General features: G+C 49.7%; 2 protein-coding genes across 8 annotated transcripts in view; one reads left to right on the forward strand and one right to left on the reverse strand.

Annotated features, from left to right (window-relative positions):
• Positions 1-9,338, reverse strand: part of map7b (microtubule-associated protein 7b) — a 29,854-nt gene extending 20,516 nt beyond the window's left edge. For 2 of the 7 annotated variants that reach the window (XM_018730360.2, XM_018730358.2), the window contains exon 1: positions 6,452-7,151. In XM_018730360.2, the coding sequence (XP_018585876.1) occupies positions 6,452-6,575 (124 nt within the window). In that variant the 5' untranslated portion in view covers positions 6,576-7,151. Of the gene's footprint in view, positions 1-6,451; positions 7,155-9,285 lie in introns of those variants that run through there. The other 5 variants (XM_018730359.1, XM_018730357.2, XM_018730361.2 and 2 more) reach the window with 5 other exon arrangements.
• Positions 9,339-13,607: 4,269 nt separating this feature from the next.
• ppp1r14c (protein phosphatase 1, regulatory (inhibitor) subunit 14C) lies at positions 13,608-20,686 on the forward strand. The gene is made up of 4 exons (XM_018729942.2): positions 13,608-13,932; positions 18,313-18,396; positions 18,781-18,813; positions 18,939-20,686. The coding sequence occupies exons 1-4, from the start codon at positions 13,699-13,701 to the stop codon at positions 19,011-19,013; spliced, it is 426 nt and encodes a 141-aa protein (XP_018585458.2). The 5' UTR covers positions 13,608-13,698; the 3' UTR covers positions 19,014-20,686.
• Positions 20,687-21,171: the final 485 nt, after the last annotated feature.

Genomic DNA, 21,171 nt, shown 5'->3' on the forward strand with positions numbered 1-21,171 from the left:
GCTCTTCCTAAACTATGTTTGTTTTTCTTGAAAAACATTAGTTTAGCCCAATTTAATTGTGACAAAGATGTCAAAGCCATGGTCAGAGACAGCCACCGTGGCACAGATTGCAGTGCAGCTCGCAGCGGCTTTATCCCTGGCCATCGCTGGCTGCAGCTATTTCTGAAAAGTAGGTTAAGTCGGATTTAAGAGAACATCCTCTGTTTTTCCCCTGTGACACCATGTGAACCTCACGCTCCGATCTGCCCATCCCCACCGGCGGCCGTCAGGTTCCCTCAAAGTCCGCGTGCTGGATGCAGGCTGAGAACACGGACAGAAAGTCTTCCAGAAAACCTTCAGGAGAGCAATTCGCTCAACGGATGACTTAGACCATCAAGCCATTGCCGTAGCCAACTTCCCCTCTGGATAACTCATGGTGGTACCACACTTGTCCAGTGAGGTCAGGAGAGGCTGGTGTGGAAATGCAGAACGAAACAGCATCTCCTGCTCTCCAGTGACTCCTGAACTTCTCAGCGCTCCACAACGGCTGTGCATCACCAGGAGATCTTCAACAAGCCAATACACGACAACCGCGCTCTAGCTTCACTTCCACTCTTCATCCTCCTTGACGATCCCCTACTCCACGGCCCTGCTCTCCGGGCCCCTTAAACTTGTCCGCATGACTGCTGGGTCTCCTGGTAAGTTCATCGCTAATCCCAAACAGAGAAATGACTTTGGCGTGACAGCAGCGGGAACCCAGCGCCAACAACTCAGCCCGATATCGACACGGCAGGCTTTGGACAAACCCTTTCTTCTAAATCACACAAGACAGAAGCATCAGATGACACCCTCACCTGCTGCAATCATTCTTCCCAGAATGCAAAGCGTGGTCCCTGATGTAGACGTCCAGCCTGCAGTCCAGCTCTGCCGAGCAGATGGAGGCAAAGTAACGCCTAGTAAATGGGTTGGGACCGGTGCATAGGGGACAAGGGACAGGGGAACACAAGAGAGAAACACACGGGGGACGCAAGACACACACGGGACGGCATGCACTCGGACCCTCCCGGGGGAGACGGCGCAGAAGCCGAGCTGCTAGAGCTCCGAACAGCTCGGACCCCGAGACGAGCAGCTGATGGCAGCTAGAGCCTGACTCCCAGAGCCAGCGGGCTGCGACCCGCTGCCTCCCAGAGCTTAGCGGCTTAGCGGGGCTTAGGTGGGCGTGGCCGAGGCGCCGGGCCGTCGCTGTCCATTCCCACCGCACGGCAACCGCACGACGGGGGGCCCGGCCTGTCGGTTGGGGCGGAAGGTGGGACGAATAATGGAGGACAGGGGCCGGGCCGGTGCGAGAGGGAGGGCGGAGTGCGAGCAGCGGCCTCCTTTCCAAATCCACAGCCACCGCGGGTTCATCTCATTTGCACGGGAAGGATTAGTCTGCTCTTCTGATCTGGCGCTCAATCCTTTCGCGTCCACACGAACGCCTCGTCGCCACATCGCTTCCGCTCGCATCACGTCGGCTCAGCGGGTAGCGCCGGTGCCTCGCCGCTCCTGGGCTGTGGGTTCGAATCCGGCTCAGTCTGGGCGGAGTTTGCGGATCCCCGTGTTAAAGGGGGTTTCCTCCAGGTGCTCTGGTTTCCTCATGCGTTTCAGGTTTACTGGTGACTTTAAATTGCCCACACTACGTGGGTGTCTACTGTATAAACAGATATACGACTGTAGGAAGTTGAGTGTGGTGTACCTAACACAGCAAGTCACCTCGGATAAAGGTTTCCGCCGATTACTACTTCATTAATCGTTATAAGTCACTTCGCAGCAAAGCATCTGACACACGAATGGATTAAAATATAAATGACCTACAGATCACACTATTAAGCAACAGAACATTCAGCCTCCAAACCTGATAACTTCATGCCTTTAGCATGTTGATGCATTAGCATGTTAGCATGTCCCTAAGTGACCATATTAGCATGTTGCTAAGTTAGCTTGTTGCGCGTTGTTCTCCGATTCCATTCTTTGAGTTACAGCCAATTTCAAATCTGCTCCGATTTTAAAAAAAAAAAAAAAGTCAGTGCCAATCTATCCGTCAGGCTCAGGGCCCAAATATAAAAAAATTGGAGACGAAAGCACCTCAACTGCGTGTACACAATCGCACAGCAACCTTGTAAAAGCGGGTACTGAAGTGATCGCAGCGGCGACCACGTGTCCACGCGGCTCTGGCGCACCACAACGGGACGCGATGCTAAGGTGTTTCACCGGACGGATGCGAGTTCGCACGCGGACTGAGGCCCCGCTCTGTTAAAGGGATGGAGCGTGTTCGTGCAACTCGAATCGGAGGGCAGGTGCGCCGCTCCTTTCCTGGAACTCCATCTTCACGGCTCACCGAGCTCAGAAGTCGTCGCATTGTGTCTCGCATCAGTTCCCGGAGCCGGGTTCGAGATCAATTTTACTGGACGTCATCACCACCCGCGCTCATGTATAAATCACTGCATGAAAGGACTGGGATACCATGGCTTAGCTGGGGAAAGTGGCCGCATAGTAAATATGAAATCCTGGGTTCAAATCCCAGCAGGGCACGCTTCGAAGGATTTTAACGAACGAGACGGCCAAAATGGAAAGTCGGCAGGATGTCGGTTCGGGACTCGACGCCTTGACCCGAGCTCTGTCCCTCAGAGCTGCCGAATCCCTTTTGACATTCAAGAAGGATCTCCAAACATCTCTTTTGGACCCAATCCCCTCCTGATCTCCTGGAGATGATGCTCGTAACGGAGGACCTTGCAGCCCATAACCTGAGTTCAGAGTAAAACACCGGAGGAAGTCGTGTAGAAAATACGCGTTTAAGAACATCCAGCCAGTGGTTGGGGGGGAAGAGGAGCGCTTCTCTTTAATAAGGAACATCATATTTGAGCACATGCCACAAAAGTGTCTCAAGGCATGTGAGCAGACAGAGCGCAAGGCACACAGAGTACAAGGTTTCAGTTCCGCGCGCACACACACACACACACACACACACACACCTTTAAATAACAGAACACTTGTTTTATCAAGAAAATTAGAGCTGATCTATGTAAGCCTGCAATTATTTATTGGAAAAAGCCTTTAATAAAAATCTTTATTAATCCAAATACCACGATAAAAATCACTACAAAGAGCAGAACCACACACACCTCGCCGTGCTGCTTCCATAAGGACAACACACTCGCCCCGCCATTCACGGGACCCAAACAAATCCGTAACACCTCTACGGCGCAAGCTGCAATCGTTGCAACGAACGGGCCGAATGAGCCGCGGACGTCGAGCGGCTACGGTACGACGGCGGGTCGACGCTCGCCGAGGAGCGACTGCAGGGTGGAGAGGAGTTGAACACACAAAGAGGGTCACTGTCTTGCCAAAAAAATGGAGCCTAGCGGTGACGTCCCCGTCGCCTGTTTGATCTTCGTATCGGTTGGGTTGTGCCTGAAAGCCATGCACATGGAGGAAGATGCCGGGGGGGGGGGGGGGGGGTCCACCCACCCTGATGGCTGCATGTAAAAGCCTCCACTCATTTACCATTTATCTGACACTGTTCTCCAAAGTGACTTAGAATTATTTACCCATTTGTACAACAGGGTAATTTTACCGGAATAATTTAGGACAAGCACCTTGCTCAAGGGTACTACGGCTGGATGTGGGATTGAAACCTGCGACTTTATGGTCCAAAGGCAGCAGCTCCAACCACTATGCTACCAGCTGCCCCCACACGCTCACACACTTACATGTGTGTGGAGGAGAAGACGACACAGGGGCTGTGTGCGTGACCTTGCCGGTGGAGTCTGAAGGCCCCTTGCTCGTAGTGCTGCTGCAGCTCACCCCCACCCCACCCCACCCCACCCAACCCCCCGCCGCAATGGCACACACTGTCACCTGACATGCCAGCACAAACTGCCCTCCACAACACAAGAGCCGCATCTATTGAGGTTGTTACACCACAACCTGTTACAAAAAACAGGAGGGAGAGAGAGAGAGAAAAAAAAAAAAAAAAAAAACCCTACCCTGTTCCCTCTTAATTGTTCCCTGTCTCTCTGACACTCTCACTCACACACACACCCCCTTCACTTACTGTATGAACACAGTATGCCAAAACCAGTTTGGCATTATGCAAAGAGTTTTATTTAAATACTCATTTATTTAAAAGGTGAGTGCATAAACACACACACACACACACACACACACACACACACACACACACACACAGAGTGCTGACGTGGCTTCTCCACATGCCACCCTGCAAATTACCGAGTCAGCTGACAGCACTGTTTACATTCCCTACCCCCCCCCCCCCGACGCACGGAGGGGCCCCACCCATCTACCTGCTCGCAGTACCGCCACGCAGCCACCAGGGCGGTGTCCCACTACACCCCCACTCCCGCAAACCACCATCAGCAGCCCTTTCTACAGGAAAGGGCAGCGGGCAAACACACACTGCGACACATTCCCACACACACACATATTTACACTTATTCAATTAACAGACACTTTTCTCCAAAACGACCTACAATGATTAATAACTAATATTTAGCTGACACCTTTATCCAGGTTCCCTTGAAGTAAGTTACACCTCATTGAACTCATTCACCCATCTATACAGCAGAGCAGTGTAACACACACACACACACACACACACACACACACACACACACACACAGGACAATTTTAGACTGATTAGCTCACATGAAAGGCATATCTTTGCACTGTGGAAGGAAACCAGAGCACCTGGAGGAAACCAACATGAACGCGGTGAGGAGGTGCAAATTCCATACGGTGAGGATCGAACCAATCGCGCAGCCCGGGAGCCGAGAGGCACCAGCGCTACCCGCTGTGCCACCGTGCTGCCAGTAGGTCTCTCCTCATGTGTGGACAGGACCTGCATATCCAAACCCAAATGAACTCTGGACTCAGGACCTCAGCTACATCCAGGCTGCAGGGTCAGGGCAGGTGCTCTGCCAAAGGAGTCGGAGACACGCAACCCAAGAACCTGCCGGTCATCGAGGCGGACGGACGCTGAGAAGGGCCACGGTACGAGACCCCCTTCCCTAACACACCCAGCACCTGGGTGCTCCCTTTTCCTTCTCCCTCTGTACTTTACATGTGGTCCCTGGGGGCCATGACCCCGCCCGCTGAGCCGAGAGCCTGGATACAGCAACCCGGGAACCACATTTTACCACGGTGAGCAGTGGCACATGAATAATTAAACAGCGCTCAGAACTGGAAACTCAGGACACAGTGGAGACACCGCAGCTTTTCTCATTTCAATTTTACATCCATACATGTGACATTTAAAAATTTTTTTACATTTGTTTATATAGACTTCTTGCCTGTGTGGAATTTCCAGAACCAAGTAGTTCTGACCCTGATTGTGACCCGGTCTTGGGGGGGGGGGGGTAGTTTATATCTATCGGACATTCCCCCCCCCAAACGATTTACAGTGTTAAGCTACTTACACTGATTTACCCATTTCATTTATAGAGCAGGGTCATTTTTACTGTACCAATTCAGGGTAAGTACCTTGATCACTAGAGCAGGAGGTGAGGTTTGAACCTGCAGTCTCAAGGTCCAGTGGGAAGGGCTCTAACCACTACACCCCCTGCTGGCCCAACCTATGTGTCACAAGACAGAAACACAAACCCCAGAGGTCAGGAGTGTTCAACCTGGGACCCGGTACTCCTTTACTCTGCTGCTCGTGGGGGGGGTTGGGGGTCCTGATGAAGGGCCCCCTACAGGCCGCTAAAGAGCGTTCACTCCAACTTAGACTGAGCGTTCACACACCCTGCAATCTCCTCAGCCTCAGGTCACCATGAAAGAGGTTCATTGCAACGATGACAAACGTGGTAAACTGGTGATAATCAGCCTCAACTGAGCTCTTCAACTAACATCATGCAACATCGATTCACGGTCAACTCAACCGAGCACCGGGTCCCCACGGTGGAAAGAACATTCCTGTGTCCCCCATCAAAAATGGGGAAGGCAGAGTTTCACTCGCTCCAGTTAATCAGCAATAGCAATCATTACATTCTTAGCCTTGATCATTTACATTAGTCAGTCATTTACGGCAAACAGCGGTTCATCTTAGTTTCACAAATGATTAATAAGAGGCATTTCTCTAATATCTTCACTGCACGAGTCCCTGGACGCAGCCTCCGGTCGCGATGACTGAACCGCTGGTGCTCAGCCTCTTAGCTCTGATGTCACCTCGGTCACGGACCAATCAGACAAGTCAATTAGTAGACTAATTAGCATCTCACTGGGAGCGAATGCAAGCACGCAGAGCGGCGGTCAGGAAGACCAGGTCTGAGGGGATATGCTGTAACTCCATCCGGGCCTTGGCCCCCGTCCAGCACGCGGCGCAGGGGACCGACCGTTCTGCAGCCATCTTTCCCCCGGTGGGGTGGGGACCCTGTCCCCCGACTCGGGGTCGCGAGCCACTGCGGGTCACGCCTACCTGCCACCCTCCGGGAAGCGCCGCTCCGCTGCTGCTCATCCTCTTCGTTGATGGTGAAGAGTACGGGAATGGCGGCTCTGCTGCCCCCCCTCTTGAGGCGGGTTGAGCTCATGGGACCTGCCATCCTCCCGGCGTGCGGTGGGACCCTATGACCGAGCCGGCTCGCTCATGTGGGCGACACGCAGAACGGCCGACATGCACGGCGCATGCAGCCGCAGGGATGTTACCGATGTGCTCAGCTCCTTTCCACTCAATAGCCTCTCTGCCCCCCCCCCCCCCCTCGCTCGCTCGATCACTCTCTGTGCCCGTGCTCACGCCTGACCGGACAAGCTGCCTCCTGCCTCCCACCTCCTGTCCTCCTCTGCCCGTCGCCTGCAGGGATCTGAAATATTCAGTGTGGAACAAAAGGGAAGAGAAGCTGATCCGTCCTCGTAATCGGTTGCCGCGACAACGGCAGGATGCCAGCAGGCGAAACGGTAGAAGCTCGGCGTCGCAGTGCTGGAATGCACCGCGGTGTCACTCGCGCTGCCCGGGAGCAGGAAGTGGTCCAGAGAGATGAGCCGGTGCTCGATTCCGATTGGCCGGTGAAGGCCCACGCCCACCGAGTGTCTTCGCTGTTCTCCTTGCGGGGACGTCCTTGCAGTGGGAGGGGATGAGGAGAAGACCGACCGCCGTTCGACAGAACTTATCTGAGCGACCTATGTGACCGCAGCTCCGCCCCCACCTCCAATGGAGCAAATACCTCATCCCTCATTTGCATATGTACAGGAAAAATTAGCCCACTTACAGTAGAGCTCAGGGGGGGCGTTGACAGAGCCACTTCACACAGGTGCAGTGGAATAACTCGCCTGGTGACCACGGCAATACCACAGTCCAGTGATGCGATAGGCAAGAATTTAACTTCAGTATAAAAATAAAAAAAGGAAATGAATAAATATGTAAATAATGGTTTAAGGGCAGTGGACACAGACTGCAGGCTGACTGTATATGTGGACATCATGCCCCCCCCCCCCAGCATCCAGCAATGACACGTTCTGGCACGTTCCAGAAAACACAGACACAAAATACTCCCACATCATTACAAACGTGATAATTTAGCTATTTACAGTACAATACTCACCTGACACTTTTCACCAAAGCAACTTACACTGCTTTACTCATAATTATTCAGGTATTGAGAGTCTACAGGTGTGGTAATTTTTCAGGTGTTGCGGTCCTACAGGTGTGGTAATTACTGAAGCGTTGAGATCCTACAGGTCTTTGTCTCCCCATTAAACACAGCGTGAAGCTGCACTTTCTGTACCTGAATTTTCACTCCCCCCCCGTTTACAGTAGAGCCTCTGCTCTCTGGTCTGAACACAAGCGGCTGAAAAACTGCACAGAACAGAACCACGCGAATGTGAGCACACGGGGCAGTGGGTAGAGTAGAGGTTGGAGCTGCTGCCTTTAGATACAAAGGTTCCAGGTTCGAATCCCACCTCCATCTGTAGTACCCTTGATCAAGGTACTGTCACCCTACATTGCTCCAGTAAAAGTTACCCAGCTCTATAAATAACACCTGCAGGACCACGGAACCTACACGGTCACCGTACGCTCGCTTTGCTCGTCCTCTGCACTTTACAACATGCTTGTTATTGCAGTAACAGTTCAAAGTACAACACGGGCCTGCTGCTTAAACATAAACCACCTGCAGTTATAACCTTTAGAAGCTGCACTCAGATTAACAACACGGCTCGTGAGCCCGGGTTCGGCAAGACTCTCTGCCCCCTGCTGGCTCCGCCCACAATCTTGAAACATTCCTGTTTGACGTGAAGAACGAGGGAGGAATGACTGATAAGACAAAGACAACAGCGGGACAACAACCGTGACCGTCCCTCACTGACCCAGCCCAGATTATCCCTCAGTCATCCTTGAACCCCAACCGTCCCTCAGTCATCCCCCAACCGCCTCTCAGCCATCACCCAACCCCAACCGTCCCTCAGTCATCCCCCAACCGCCTCTCAGCCATCCCCCAACCGCCTCTCAGCCATCCCCCAACCCCAATCGTCCCTCATCCTTGAACCCCGACCGTCCCTCAATCACCCAACCCCAACCATCCCTCATCCTTCAACCACAACTATCCCTCAGTCATCCCCCATCACTGTGGGTTTGACATGCTGGTCATTAACTGGGTTTAAGGTCGCAGCCCCCTAGGGGGATTCGTGTTCAATTCCCACACTGCAAATATGAACAGCATTCATAATGAAAAAGATTTCGGCCGGAAAAACGTTTGGCTCGTTTTATTTATTTTTTAATAAATCTCGTGACGCGAACTTGACAGCAGCTGCACGAGACGAGACGGCGTTACTTACATCACCGCTTCTGGAAATCTCAACTGTCCTCGACGGGACTGAAACTAAACAGTACAGTGATTTACATGACATTTACCACGTTTGGGAAAAGGGGACGAACGAAGTTAAAAGAGAAAGTAAAGTGCGGGAACCGAACGACGAGTAACTCCGCTCCGGCAAACTCCAATGGTGGAAATAAACAGCCACAATAAGAGCGATGATTACAATAGTAACAATTAATAGTGGTGGAGCGATAAAGTGTTTGAAGTGTCGCCGCTGTTTGCAACATTAAAACCAATTTTTTTCAGAACCATGATTTTTATTCCTCGCCATCATCGCATCGGCCGCTCGTTCGTTCCGCCCCGGAGTTGTTCGCACCACCTGATGATCCCGTTTCCCTTCGACTGATTCCACATTCATAATCAATAATAATCCGGCAACGCGATAAAAAGTGACACTGGGGTCGAACTCGCGGGAGCGCTTTGCGTGGCGCGCGGAACTCACCTTGAGACATGTTCGCACCTCCGCCAGTGTCCGCCATGAGTGGTGACGTCATACCGCGAGGGCGGACAGGTAAGGATCAGGGTGTTGTGTGGACCGGGTAAAATCAAGGCAAAAAAAAAAAAAAAAAAAAAACACGGGGAGGGGGTTGGGTCAGTATACCTGGTGCACAGGTGAGGGTGAGAACCCGTAAAGTTCAAGCTAGCAAAGAGACAGATGAGGGTCAGGTCACCTGTCGTTCATGCGATGATCAGGATACACAGTAAACCAGCGCAGATCAGCACATCTGGTCAACACGTGACACTGAGGACAGGTGTGGACCAACATACGTGGTGGACAGGTGAGGATCGTTTATATTTATCTGACACTTTCCCACAAAACAACGTTCCATTGTTTACAGGTGAGTAATTTAGGGTATGTACCTTGTTAAGGGTTCTATAGTCAGGGGTGAGATGTGAACCTGTAGCCTTTGATCTAAAGGCAGCAACATGAACCACTACCCTACCAGCCACTCAAGGAGCAGCATTAAAAAAGAGAGCTGAGGACCAGAGTTATCTAAGAATGCAGTTCATAAAATGTAGTACATTGTCATTGTTTTTCTGTCATATAATGATACAGCTTGATCTTTTTTTTTTTTAAACAGATGCGATGGATCTGCAGGCTGCGGCGCTCCGAGTGAATCAGGTGATGGTGTGAAATCATTCTGCATCAAAACGACATTGATACATTCAAACAGGTACGAAGACGGTGAATTATAATACTAGTTCAGTTTTATGACTGTGTGTCATATTTAATAGAAAAAATGGGATCCAACGCTCTGAAAAGTAAAAGGAACATGTAATGGAAATCTTACAGGTGGACTTGCGGTGCGCAGGGCTGGACAGAAGGGGGCAGTAGTGGCACAGCGCTGCGGTGTAATGTGCGCTGTCAGCCAGCAGGGGTCGCCTTTTCACAGCGGCGCTGCTGAGCCTCGCCAGCGCTGTGTGGTGTGTCACGTTGCGAACGGCGGCAGAGCGTCTCCTGGGAGAACATCTGTCTGCTGCAGGATACCGGGATTTACTGCGGTCACAGTGGACCGTTACTGCACCCCCACTCCACTCTCGAGGCCTAACGAGGTTGACCGACCCACCGTAGTGTGTCCCAATGTGTATCAGAGTCGTGACACTGAGTACTTGTGTGTGTGAGTGTGAGTGTGAGTGAGAGTGAGTAAAAGGTGATATGTGGCCCTTCACTGGACATAGCAGGGTAAACCGAGTTCCAGGACATCAAACACACACTTGGAGAGTAACAGCAGACCGGTGTTCAAAAGTAGGCCAGCACTTAATAATAATAGTAATAATAATAATCTCTCACACACACACACAGTCTGAAACCACTTGTCCTGAGCAGGGTCTCGGTGAACCGGAGTCTAACCCGGCAACACGGCGCAAGGGACACACCCCGGACGGGACGCTAGTCCATCGCAAGGCACCACAAGTGGGACTCGAACCCCAGACCGACCAGCGAGCGAGACCCGGCCAAACCGCCATGCCACTGCACCCCCTATATAATAATAATTACTATTATTATTATTTAGTTTTGTGTAGCTGACCCCTGTGTCCAAGGTCACTTACAGCTCCATGTGTTTGGGACCTCTGGTCACCTTCTCTTTGGTCCAACATGTTAGCAGGACACAAACCGGTGAGAGGTGTCAACTGCTCAAGTTGACCACTCTCAGTGCGGTCAATGACGCACCACATGATGGGTTCCTGTTCCAGGTCCTCATCATATCCAGTGTGCCCAAGCGCGCGCACACACACACATGGTGTGCACCCCCTCCCCCGCACGCGCCCACCCCTCCTCTCACACCCCAACGGCACTATATTTAGCGGCAGAACTAAGAGACGGTCGCAAACTGGGTCAGTGTCATTTCAATAAGATTATCAAGTTATGTAAGGTTTGTTAAGTGCCCGAGCGGCGAGAACATTTCGATGTTCCGTCGTCGTCTCCAGCACCGCTTTCCTCCGCGTTGTGGAATTCCTCGACAGTGCACAACAACAACAAGGTCGTTGAAACCTCACGGCAATCCGCTGATCTGTAGAGCACAATAATCCATAACGTTCAGGTGTATTGAACGTGTAACATCAGAAGGTATGAAGGTTTGCATCTTTCACTCAGACCCTGGGAATGAATTAAACATGTGTCATTAATGGAAATACCATGTTATTGCGCAACGTTTATTCATCTCAGTGGTGCTTTTCTCCAAAGTGAATTACAATTGTTGACCCATTTTTACAGCTGGGTAATTTTACTTGAGCAACTAGGGTAAGTACCTCGCTCAAGGGTACTGCAGCTGGAGCCAGGACTCAAACCACTGACCTTTGGGTCCATGGGTAGCCAACCACTACATTACCAGCTGCCCCCACCCATGTGTGAGCACCAAGTTTGATGAATAGGGTGCTCAGAGTGAGATGATCCATGAGATAGATTCCCTTCCCATGCAAAAGGTGTGGTGATGTTGCCATAACTCATAATTCTTCATAAACTGCTGATGCGTCTGGTTGGTTTTCACTGACTTCACCGATTTCTCCTCCAGCTTCGTCCGTTCTCCTTCTTCTAGAGAAGCATCTATGATCTCACCTGTGGGTTTGGAGCTCTAATGGAGGATCCCTTGGTGCATGAATGCTGTCGGTGCTCTCACTCATCGCTCACATGGATCATTCTGGAACTAAAATTCTGAATATGAGATGTATTCTGGGGGGCGTGGTGGTGCAGCGGGTTTGGCCGGATCCTGCTTTCTGGTGGGTCTGGGGTTCAAGTCCTGCTTGGGGTGCCTTGCAACCGACTGACGTCCCATCCAGGGTGTGTCCCCTCCCCTGCAAGTAGTTTCAGACAGTGTGTTAGATGTCTTTTTTAAAAAAGCATGTGATCCAGTATGATGTTGAGTTCTGCTGCATGATGAAAGGGAACGTTGGGCTGTGTAAAAAGATGGTGCTAGAGAGTACACACCTGTTTATGAGGTCAGTGTAAATCAGACTAAGGACAGTGAAGATGTTATCCACTTCTAGTGTCATCTCACAGCTCTCCAGGTTCTTCATCTTAGGGTAGTGAAGACAATGTCCACTCTGTGTTCTTTTCAAGCTCTCCAGGCTTTTCATGGTTGGGTGCCAAAGACAGTGTCCACTCTCAATATCATCTTCAAGCTCTCCAGAGTTTTCATGGTTGGGTCCCAAAGGATGTCCAATATCGTCTTCAAGCTCTCCAGGCTTTTCATGGTTGGGTACTAAAGAGTGTCCACTCTCAATATCGTCCTCAGGCTCTCCAGACTTTTCATGGTTGGGTCCCAAAGACAGTGTCCATTCTCAATATCGTCTTCAAGCTCTCCAGAGTTTTCATGGTTGGGTCCCAAAGACAGTGTCCATTCTCAATATCGTCTTCAAGCTCTCCAGAGTTTTCATGGTTGGGTCCCAAAGGATGTCCACTCTCAATATCGTCTTCAAGCTCTCCAGGCTTTTCATGGTTGGGTACTAAAGAGTGTCCACTCTCAATATCGTCCTCAGGCTCTCCAGACTTTTCATGGTTTGGTACCAAAGAGTGTCCACTCTCAATATCGTCTTCAGGCTCCCCAGATTTTTCATGGTTTGTACCAAAGACAGTGTCCACTCTCAATATCGCCTTCAAGTTCCCCAGACTTTTTATGGTTGGGTTCCAGAGACAGTGTCCACTCTCTGTATCCTTTCATATGTCCAATGCAGAGTCTCAGCTCCTCCGGCTTGGAACGGTCTTACTGTAAACCTTCCCGGTTCGGTTATGATTACAAAATTCAAGTTTTATCCTGTATATTTTATGTTCAAAATAATATTGTATTTAATAATTTCTGTTTATTATAAACAAATAAACACTATTCATCATATTTCAAGAATTTAATCCACTACTAGGTGGAGCAGGAATTTTGATTATGAGCTGTGGTCGATTAATTATTGGTATTTTCCAAAACTGTAAAATTAATTTCAGTTTTTTTGTTAATTTTGATTGGGTATCATTGCAGTTTTAAAGGTTTGCATCCTTGGGTACATATTTCTCTCCCTCTCTCTGTCTCTCTGAGTGTGTGTGTGTGCGCGTGTGCGTGTGTGTGTCTGTCTCCATTTTATTTCTCTCCTCCTTTGTGTGTCTGTATATATCTCCTTTACCCCTCTCTCTCCGTGTGTGTCTGTTTCATCTCTCTTTGCGTGTGTATGTATCTCTCTTTTTGCCTGTGTGTGTTGTGTCTGTTTGGTGTTTCATCTCTCTTTCTGTGTGTGTGTGTCTCTCTCTCTCTTTTTGTGTGTGTGTGTGTGTGTGTGTGTGTATCGCCCCCCCCTCCCCCTGTAAATCTCAGTTCTCTCAGCTCCTCATCACATCCAGGCTGTTTCACTGCGGAGAAGACGGAGCTCCACCATGTCCTCCACGGGCACGGAGACGAGCGCACCCCCACCGCCCCCCACCGCCGGCAGGGTCTTCTTCCAGAACGCACCCGGACCGGCGCATGGGAGCGCGCTGCTGACCCGGGACGACCCTGTCCAGAAGAAACAGGGCAAAGTGACGGTGAAATACGACCGGAAGGAGCTGAGGAAAAGGCTCGTGCTGGAGGAGTGGATCCTCGAGCAGCTCAGCGCTCTCTACGACTGCGAGGTGGGGACACCTGATCGGCAGCACCTTTATCTTCTCCCATCATCTCAGGTCATCATCAGTCACTCTCCCATCATATCCCCACTGGTCATTCTCCTAGCTCCTCACATCCTCTAATATCATCTAATATTATTACTTTAATTAGGGTCTTATCGTCACTGATTATTGTGTCTTTTATCATCTCATAACATCTGATTTCAGTGCTCATCCAGGATCTTGAGATCATCTGATGTAATATATTAACATCAGCTATAATCTAATATTTTCTAGTATCATCCTAATCTGCTGTGGTCTTCTATAATAAACTATCAACAGCTGTCACCAAATATTGTCTCCACTCTTCCCTCTCCCATCCATCATTGACCTCCAATCACCTCACTGTGATGAGCTTCCTGTGGTGGACATGTGTCCCTCAGGAAGGTTCTGCTCATAGCGCTGCACCTTCCTTGTCAACTAGAACCTTTTCCATTGAGAAGACACTAGTGGTCCATACATGAACTGTGTACTGGTCAAGCTCTCAGAAGCTCTCTGACGGAAGGTGACATTCCAGTGGGGGTGAAAGCAACATCCAGGAGGAGATAAGGAGATGAAGGAGATTGCCTTGTCTGTTGGATTATCATGATGGGTTTTGTGGCCTTTGCTCTGTGGATATCTTCTTGTTGATGACAATTCATGAGGGTCCCTGTTAAAGACCATTCTGAGATGAGGTGTCCATCTTCATGCACTACAGGGAGAGGTCCTTATACCCTACTGGTTGAAGTCCTCATGCTCTAGAGGGACAGGTTCTTGAGGCCTACAGGGACTGGTTGTCATGCCCTACAGGGACTGGTTGTCATGCCCTACATGGCTTATCCTCGTTCTCCACAGGGACCGGCCTTCAAGGTCTACAAAGACTGATCCTACAACCCACCAGGGGAGGACCTCATGTCCTGCAAGAACAGGTGCTCATGCGCTGCAGGTGTAGGTCTTCATGCCCAACAGAGAGCGACCCTCAAGCACAATAGGAACAGGTCCTCATGTCCTACACAGACAGGTCCTAAAGATCTACAAAGGCAGACTCTTGAGCTCTGCTGGAGGAGGTCCTCATGCCCTACATCGAGTTGTCTCATGTCCTACAGGGAACAGTCCTCATGGCCTACAGGGACAGGTCCTCCTGCCCTACTTTGACTCATCCTTATGACCTAGAGGGACATGTCCTCCTACCCTAAAGGGACAGGCATGACTGCAAAGTGCACCCTGTGTGCTCCTCCTCAGCCTGTCTGCCACTTCTTTTTGCTAGTGGGGGTGACTGGAGATGTTTGTGAACAGCTCTGTGAACTGTAGGCAGCTTTCCCACTGGGACACCTTGCAGCCAAAGAACCAAATCCCTCTGTGGGATGGGGTTGTCACGGTGACGGTGGGGGGTGGAGGGTGGGGGGTTGGCAGCTTTCTCACAGATATTTTAAGCTTATGTGTGTCCTGCTGACAGGATGGAAGCAGTGTAGATATAACCTTCATACACACACACACACACACTCTTTTTCTCTCTCTCTCTCTCTCTCTCTCTCTCTCTCTCTTTCCTTCTCTCTCTCTCTTTCACTCTCTCTCTGTCTTCCTAACTGCTCTGACTGAAAATTGCTCTGGCTGAAGCTCCCATTGACCCTCAGGCCCTCTTGATGGTCACGTGTGTAGGACTTTGGAGAAATCGGTCACGTTGGGTGCAGTTGGATCATTTCCTTTGTGGGATGATGGGTTCTGTCCAAGGACGGATAGATGCGGCATGATTTCGGCTCCACTTCTTGGAGTTGGAGGTCCACAGCGGCAGGCGGTTGTGACCGTGTTCAGCATGACCGTGTGATCTTGCTTTGGCCTGGCTGGGTCTTTTGTTCAAGGCTATTTTTGTCTCGTGACTGACGAGAGGTCACAATGCAAGAGATCGTTCTGATGTCAGTATTTCGCACTCTGCAGGTTTATCAGCATCATCTTCCATGCTGTGATTTATACTGGCGCCCGTCGATCTTATATCCGGTGATGTTCTTGTTGACGTTGACCTTGGTTGCCCTTGACATATGTACAGCATTGCCAGTACGCTAGCTGGGTATCTGGGTATCTGGGCAGTGTAAGGGTCTCTGAGGCCACGGACATCCGGAGGCGCCTTCTTGCTGGGTGGCAGAGCAGCCAACTGTAACGGTCATTCTTGGTAAGATGATAGAGCTGAATCCACACGACTGGTGTTGAGGTCACGTCTCTCGGTTTCACAGCAATCTGACACCAGAGTGACGGGGTGGGAGAGATGGAAGGGCTGGATAGCTGAAGAGACCACTCAGCCCCGATATATATGTGTGTGTGTGTCGGGGGGGAGGGTGGTTTTCTCAGCAGCGGTCACTTATGACATTCATTCCTGTTTATGGTTTAGGGTTAAGGTGTTTATGGTGTATAAGTTTAAGTTCCTCCTTCTCCTGTCCATCACACGCAGTCCAGTGAGTTCAAAAACGATTCACCAGGATGTCTGGTGTTGGTGTCTTGTGTCCTTCCGCTGTCCTGCTTTGACTTTCGGTCCTCCTTGCCGCACTTCCCATGGGCTCTCACAGTGTTTTGATCTCCCCCAGAGTCTTGTTCTGGGCCCCTGGCGGTCCTTGGTCTGTTTGAGTGCTCGCCCACGCTGATGTGTTCATCAGGACACCCCAGGCTCTCGGCGATGCTCTGACCCACTTACTGTCGCCTTCTCGAGCTCATTTAGTGTTTTCGCGCTCGACAGAAATGGCCGACCGTGCGAAGAGCTGCAGGACGGTCACACACATTGCAGTCCTGGAGGACTGGTAGGATGGGGTTACGGATCAGCTGCACTTATCAGATCCGTTATACGTTGACTTCCCATGTGACCGGGAAGCTCTCGGTTCTTCCTGCATTTTGTCTGTTTACACAGCAGATCTCAGCCGATATGCCGGACTTGGCGTATAGATCTTCACTGTTTACGCTCGTAATGCCAGGCGCATTTGGAATGTGCTCTCTGTGTGTGTGTGTGTGTGTGCGCGCGTGCATGCCTTTAACAGGGACTTCAACTCGTTTGAGTTCTACAGAAAGCTTTTTACAGCCGTGTGTCGTGATATGGGGGCTTTGTGGATGGCATGTGGCTCATAGACCTGGAACTCTTGGATTGCTTCACTTGGCTTGTTGACGTGGGGAGTTGGACATAATCCACGGACAGAATAATGCTGTGTTTTCCCTCGATGGACCTGTGCTTTCAAGACTGGAGGTCACAGTGACGCCATAGTTGCCCATCTCGAGCAGTCCTTCCTTGTTTTTTACCCAAAGTTTTGAGGAGGAGGTCATTGCAACCTAGCTGTGGCCTTCTTGATGTTCCTCAGATACCAGCTAGTGATCCTCACTCTCCGTCTTTTCGCTCTCAGTCCTGCTTCGTGACCGACCCACGTCTGTTTGCTGTCATGTAATGTTCCCTCAAAATCCCCAATTCCTGATTCTCTCAGTATTCCTTATTATTTGCCATGATCCATGGTTTTCATGTTACAAATTATTCTTCCTGCTCACTGTTTGGTGCTGAGACTTTATCTTCGACCATAATTCACAGTCATGAGTTAGAGTAGGTAGGATGGCTTTTTCTGGACTGTAACCCAGGTTTGCTCCTAGATGTACACTGAAGTACGCAGAGGTGGCAGTTGTAGAGTGAGATGTGGATTGGTTTGGACTCCATAATCCATCTTTCCCTCAGTTCCACATTGTTCTGACCATGACCATTTCCAGTGTGGTCAGTTCTGGACTTCTCAGAAATGTGAATCTCTCTCGAGCAGTCGGAAACTCTTCCTCCAGTTACCTTTCAGCACATTCCTCAGCTTATTGACGAGCTCCTTCAGAATGCCTAGAACACAAGTGCTGGTTAAAGATCTTCTTTTATAGGATTCCTTTCCTGAGAGACTCTCATATGGAATCCAATGTCCAACACAGACAGATGCCAAATTCAACCTGTGGGTGTGTTCTTTGCTTCCCCACCCTCCTTCACTTGTTGATAGTGATGTTACTGCTTCCACTTCCAACACACCAATCAGGTTCTAGACATCTACAACTGCATTCCAGAACTAGTGAATCATGTTCTTGCCTTCATTCTTCACCATCTCATCCTTTCTGACCCGGGAGTCAAGCTGACCTTGGAGCCTTGATCAAGCTCCCCCACCACCGACTCTCTCATTGAGTCTCCCACGGTTCCTCCTGTTCATGTTCCCATCAACTCTCTCATGGTTCCTCAAATTGGCTCTTCCATTCAGACTCGGGTTCTACAGAGGACAACTCAATGAACCACAGATTTAATGAGTTACATAAGGTCTTATCACATATGGACTAATTTTAACTCCATGTCTTTTTTCCATCTATTGTCTTTGTGTCCTTCAGGAAGAGGAGATGCCAGAGGTTGAGATAGACATTGATGACCTGCTGGAGGTCAGCAGTGAAGATGAAAGGGCTGTGAAACTGCAGGTAAGCTCCCACTGGGTTGGGTGTTAGGACAGGGGTGTCCCCTTCCCCTTTGTGTGTGGTCGTGCTGTCCAGGTGTGGGGGGGGGGTCTGTGGAACAGAAGAACCTCCTGGTGAAGCAGTGTCAGCTCCTCTGTCATCATTCTGTTTCTAACACTGCAATCCATGACCTACATGATGAAATCTCAAGGTCCTTCACCTTTGATTCGTTCAGACTGAATTTCTCATAAGCGGTCAGACACTTGTCATTGTTGGGAGTTTTACTTTTTGCAAAAACAATCCATAAGATAGCAGTGGAGTTTGTGACTATTTGAACTGTGTTTTTCACCAGTGAACAGCTGTGCGATGCTGACGTGAGCCTCTTTTTACCTTCTGCTCTCTGTTTAGGAGTCACTGATAGACTGCTATAAACCCACTGAGGTGAGTGCTGGTAGAAGATCTCGAAACATCTGATTTGGGAGATGTCTGGAGCTGGTTGTGTGTTTCATTATTAATTTTATTTTAACTCCTCCCCCCCCCACGCTGGATTTCCATGCATCGTCCAGGAGTTTGTGAAGGAGCTCCTGGGCCGAATAAGAGGAATGCGGAAACTCAGTGCCCCCCAGAAGAAGGGGTTATAATGGCAGCTTTGAAGCTCAAGGGGCAGAAGAAATGTCACCACGTGAACTCGTCTCTGGAACCTTCTACGTTTCTTTTCATCCGGTTTTCAACACTCCGTCATGGAGGACGCCTTCATTTTAGCAGCGTTGTTTCGGGTTACATGTGTCTATTGTCATGCCAAACACACACGGGTCAGGTTATATAGCTGCCTGGGCTTACGTGTTGACGCTCAAGTCGCAGCGAGGCACAACGGTCAAGTTTCCTACTGCTGGGAGGAACCAGTGTGATTGTGTTTCTCGTGGTCAGTCACGTTACATCTCTGCAGTCCTACAGTCTTCAGTTCTATTTGTTTCAATGTTCAGTTCTGCCCAAAATTCGTATCGGCTGCACGAACCAATGACCTGAATTGTCATAAATAGGAACCGCCCGCATGTTCAGGACTGAGGATGAGGGGGATGAGGACGATGAGGTTCTGCAGTCATTTGGCTTCATCTTATGGGTTTTCTGTTACAATCAAGCCCGTCTTGCTTTTGATGTGGCGCATCAGCACATGTGTCAGACAGGAAGTGACATTTTTATAACCCTCCAGCGGTTCTGGGCGAGCAGCAGGACACGTCTCCTGGGTCGGGAGGCGTTTGATGGCGATTAAGGTCCAGGCTCTTGGTTCAGAACTGTGCGCTGCACAAACCCTTCTCCCAGTCAGGGAGTATCAACCCTATTCCAGGATGGGATGAGTCCTACTGCAGATCACGATCAACCTTATTCCAGGCAAAGTTAATCCCTCTCCAAGTCAATATCAGACCATCTCCAGGTCAAGATAAACCCACCTCCAGGTCAATATCAGTCCTTATGCAGGTCAAAATCACTCCTACTACAGGTGAAAAGCAACCCCTGTCTAGGACAATATCGACTCTTCTCCAGGTCAACATCAACCCTGCTCTTGCTCAGCATCAGGTCAACATCAGCCCTTGTGAAGGTCAAGATCAGTCCTACTACAGGCCGGATCAAAACCCCCTCTAGGTCAATATCAGCTCTTCTCCAGGTCAACGTTAACCTTCTTGTAAGGCAAATAGCAGACCTTCTCTGGCTCACGATCAACCCTCCTCCAAGTCAAGATCAACTGTCCTCTTTGTTGGGATAAACCCTCCTACAGATCATGAACAGCACTCATCCTAATGCACTCCACCTCGCTTCTTTCTCTGTCACGTTATGCGTTACGCTGCCAAAGACGATGCAGTACAAATTATGATATGAAGCACTGGATGAACAGGCTTAGAATATTTAAATATTGCATATAATTATCACTCATTACTGTGTAAACAGATTTATATTAAAATAATAACGCTATGGAAAACCAGGAGAAACATATGGTGCTTTTTTCCTTCTTATATGAGTTTAAGTGCCAGAAAGTCTCTTTTATTGCTTTGAGATAAAGGCTATTAGCCCTGGAAGGATCTTATCTCGTTCTTTCTGTTCTCCTCTGCTAGGTCTGTGTGTGTGTGTGTGTGTGAGTGAGTGAGTGAGTGAGAGAGAGAGAGACTTGCATGCTTTATGATGTTTTGATCTGATGTATTTCATTGGTTTTTCTTCCAACATGCTGTGACTGAGTATTTGTCTCGGATTTCTGTATTTCCCAGTGATGTGTGTCACACCTGGAGTTCTTTTGCTGGCAATAAATGTAAAAAAAAAAAAAAAAAAAATCCTGCATATGAAAAAATAATAAACATGTTCTCTGCTGAAGGTGTTCAGTTGGGAGGGCAGCTTGGTGACATGGCAAAAATTGATGGGATTTTACAGTAAATGCCATGATTCCGGACGACGCCGTACAGAGCCTGTGGGGAGATGATCTACTGTGGGGGAATAAGGTGCTGCGCACACACACACACACACACACACACACACACACACCTCAGTCTGTCTAGAGTGCCCATCGGTGCCGATGGTGGGGGGGACACTGGCTGGATTATCTTCTGTTTTTCTCTGCACCACCATGTGTTGTGATGTCACTCTCTCCAAAGCCTTTGATCCTTGTCTTCCCTCAATTAAGGAAGGTTGCTATGGCGACGGACCTGGATCACTGATGAAATTAGCATTTTCTGAGATAGGTGGATAAAATGTATATTTTTCATGCGAACAGCACTACCGTGCGTATCGCTCTGTGTGCTCGTTGCCATTCAT

Source organism: Scleropages formosus, chromosome 1 (genome assembly GCF_900964775.1).
Source record: "Scleropages formosus chromosome 1, fSclFor1.1, whole genome shotgun sequence".
Lineage (NCBI taxonomy): Eukaryota > Metazoa > Chordata > Actinopteri > Osteoglossiformes > Osteoglossidae > Scleropages > Scleropages formosus.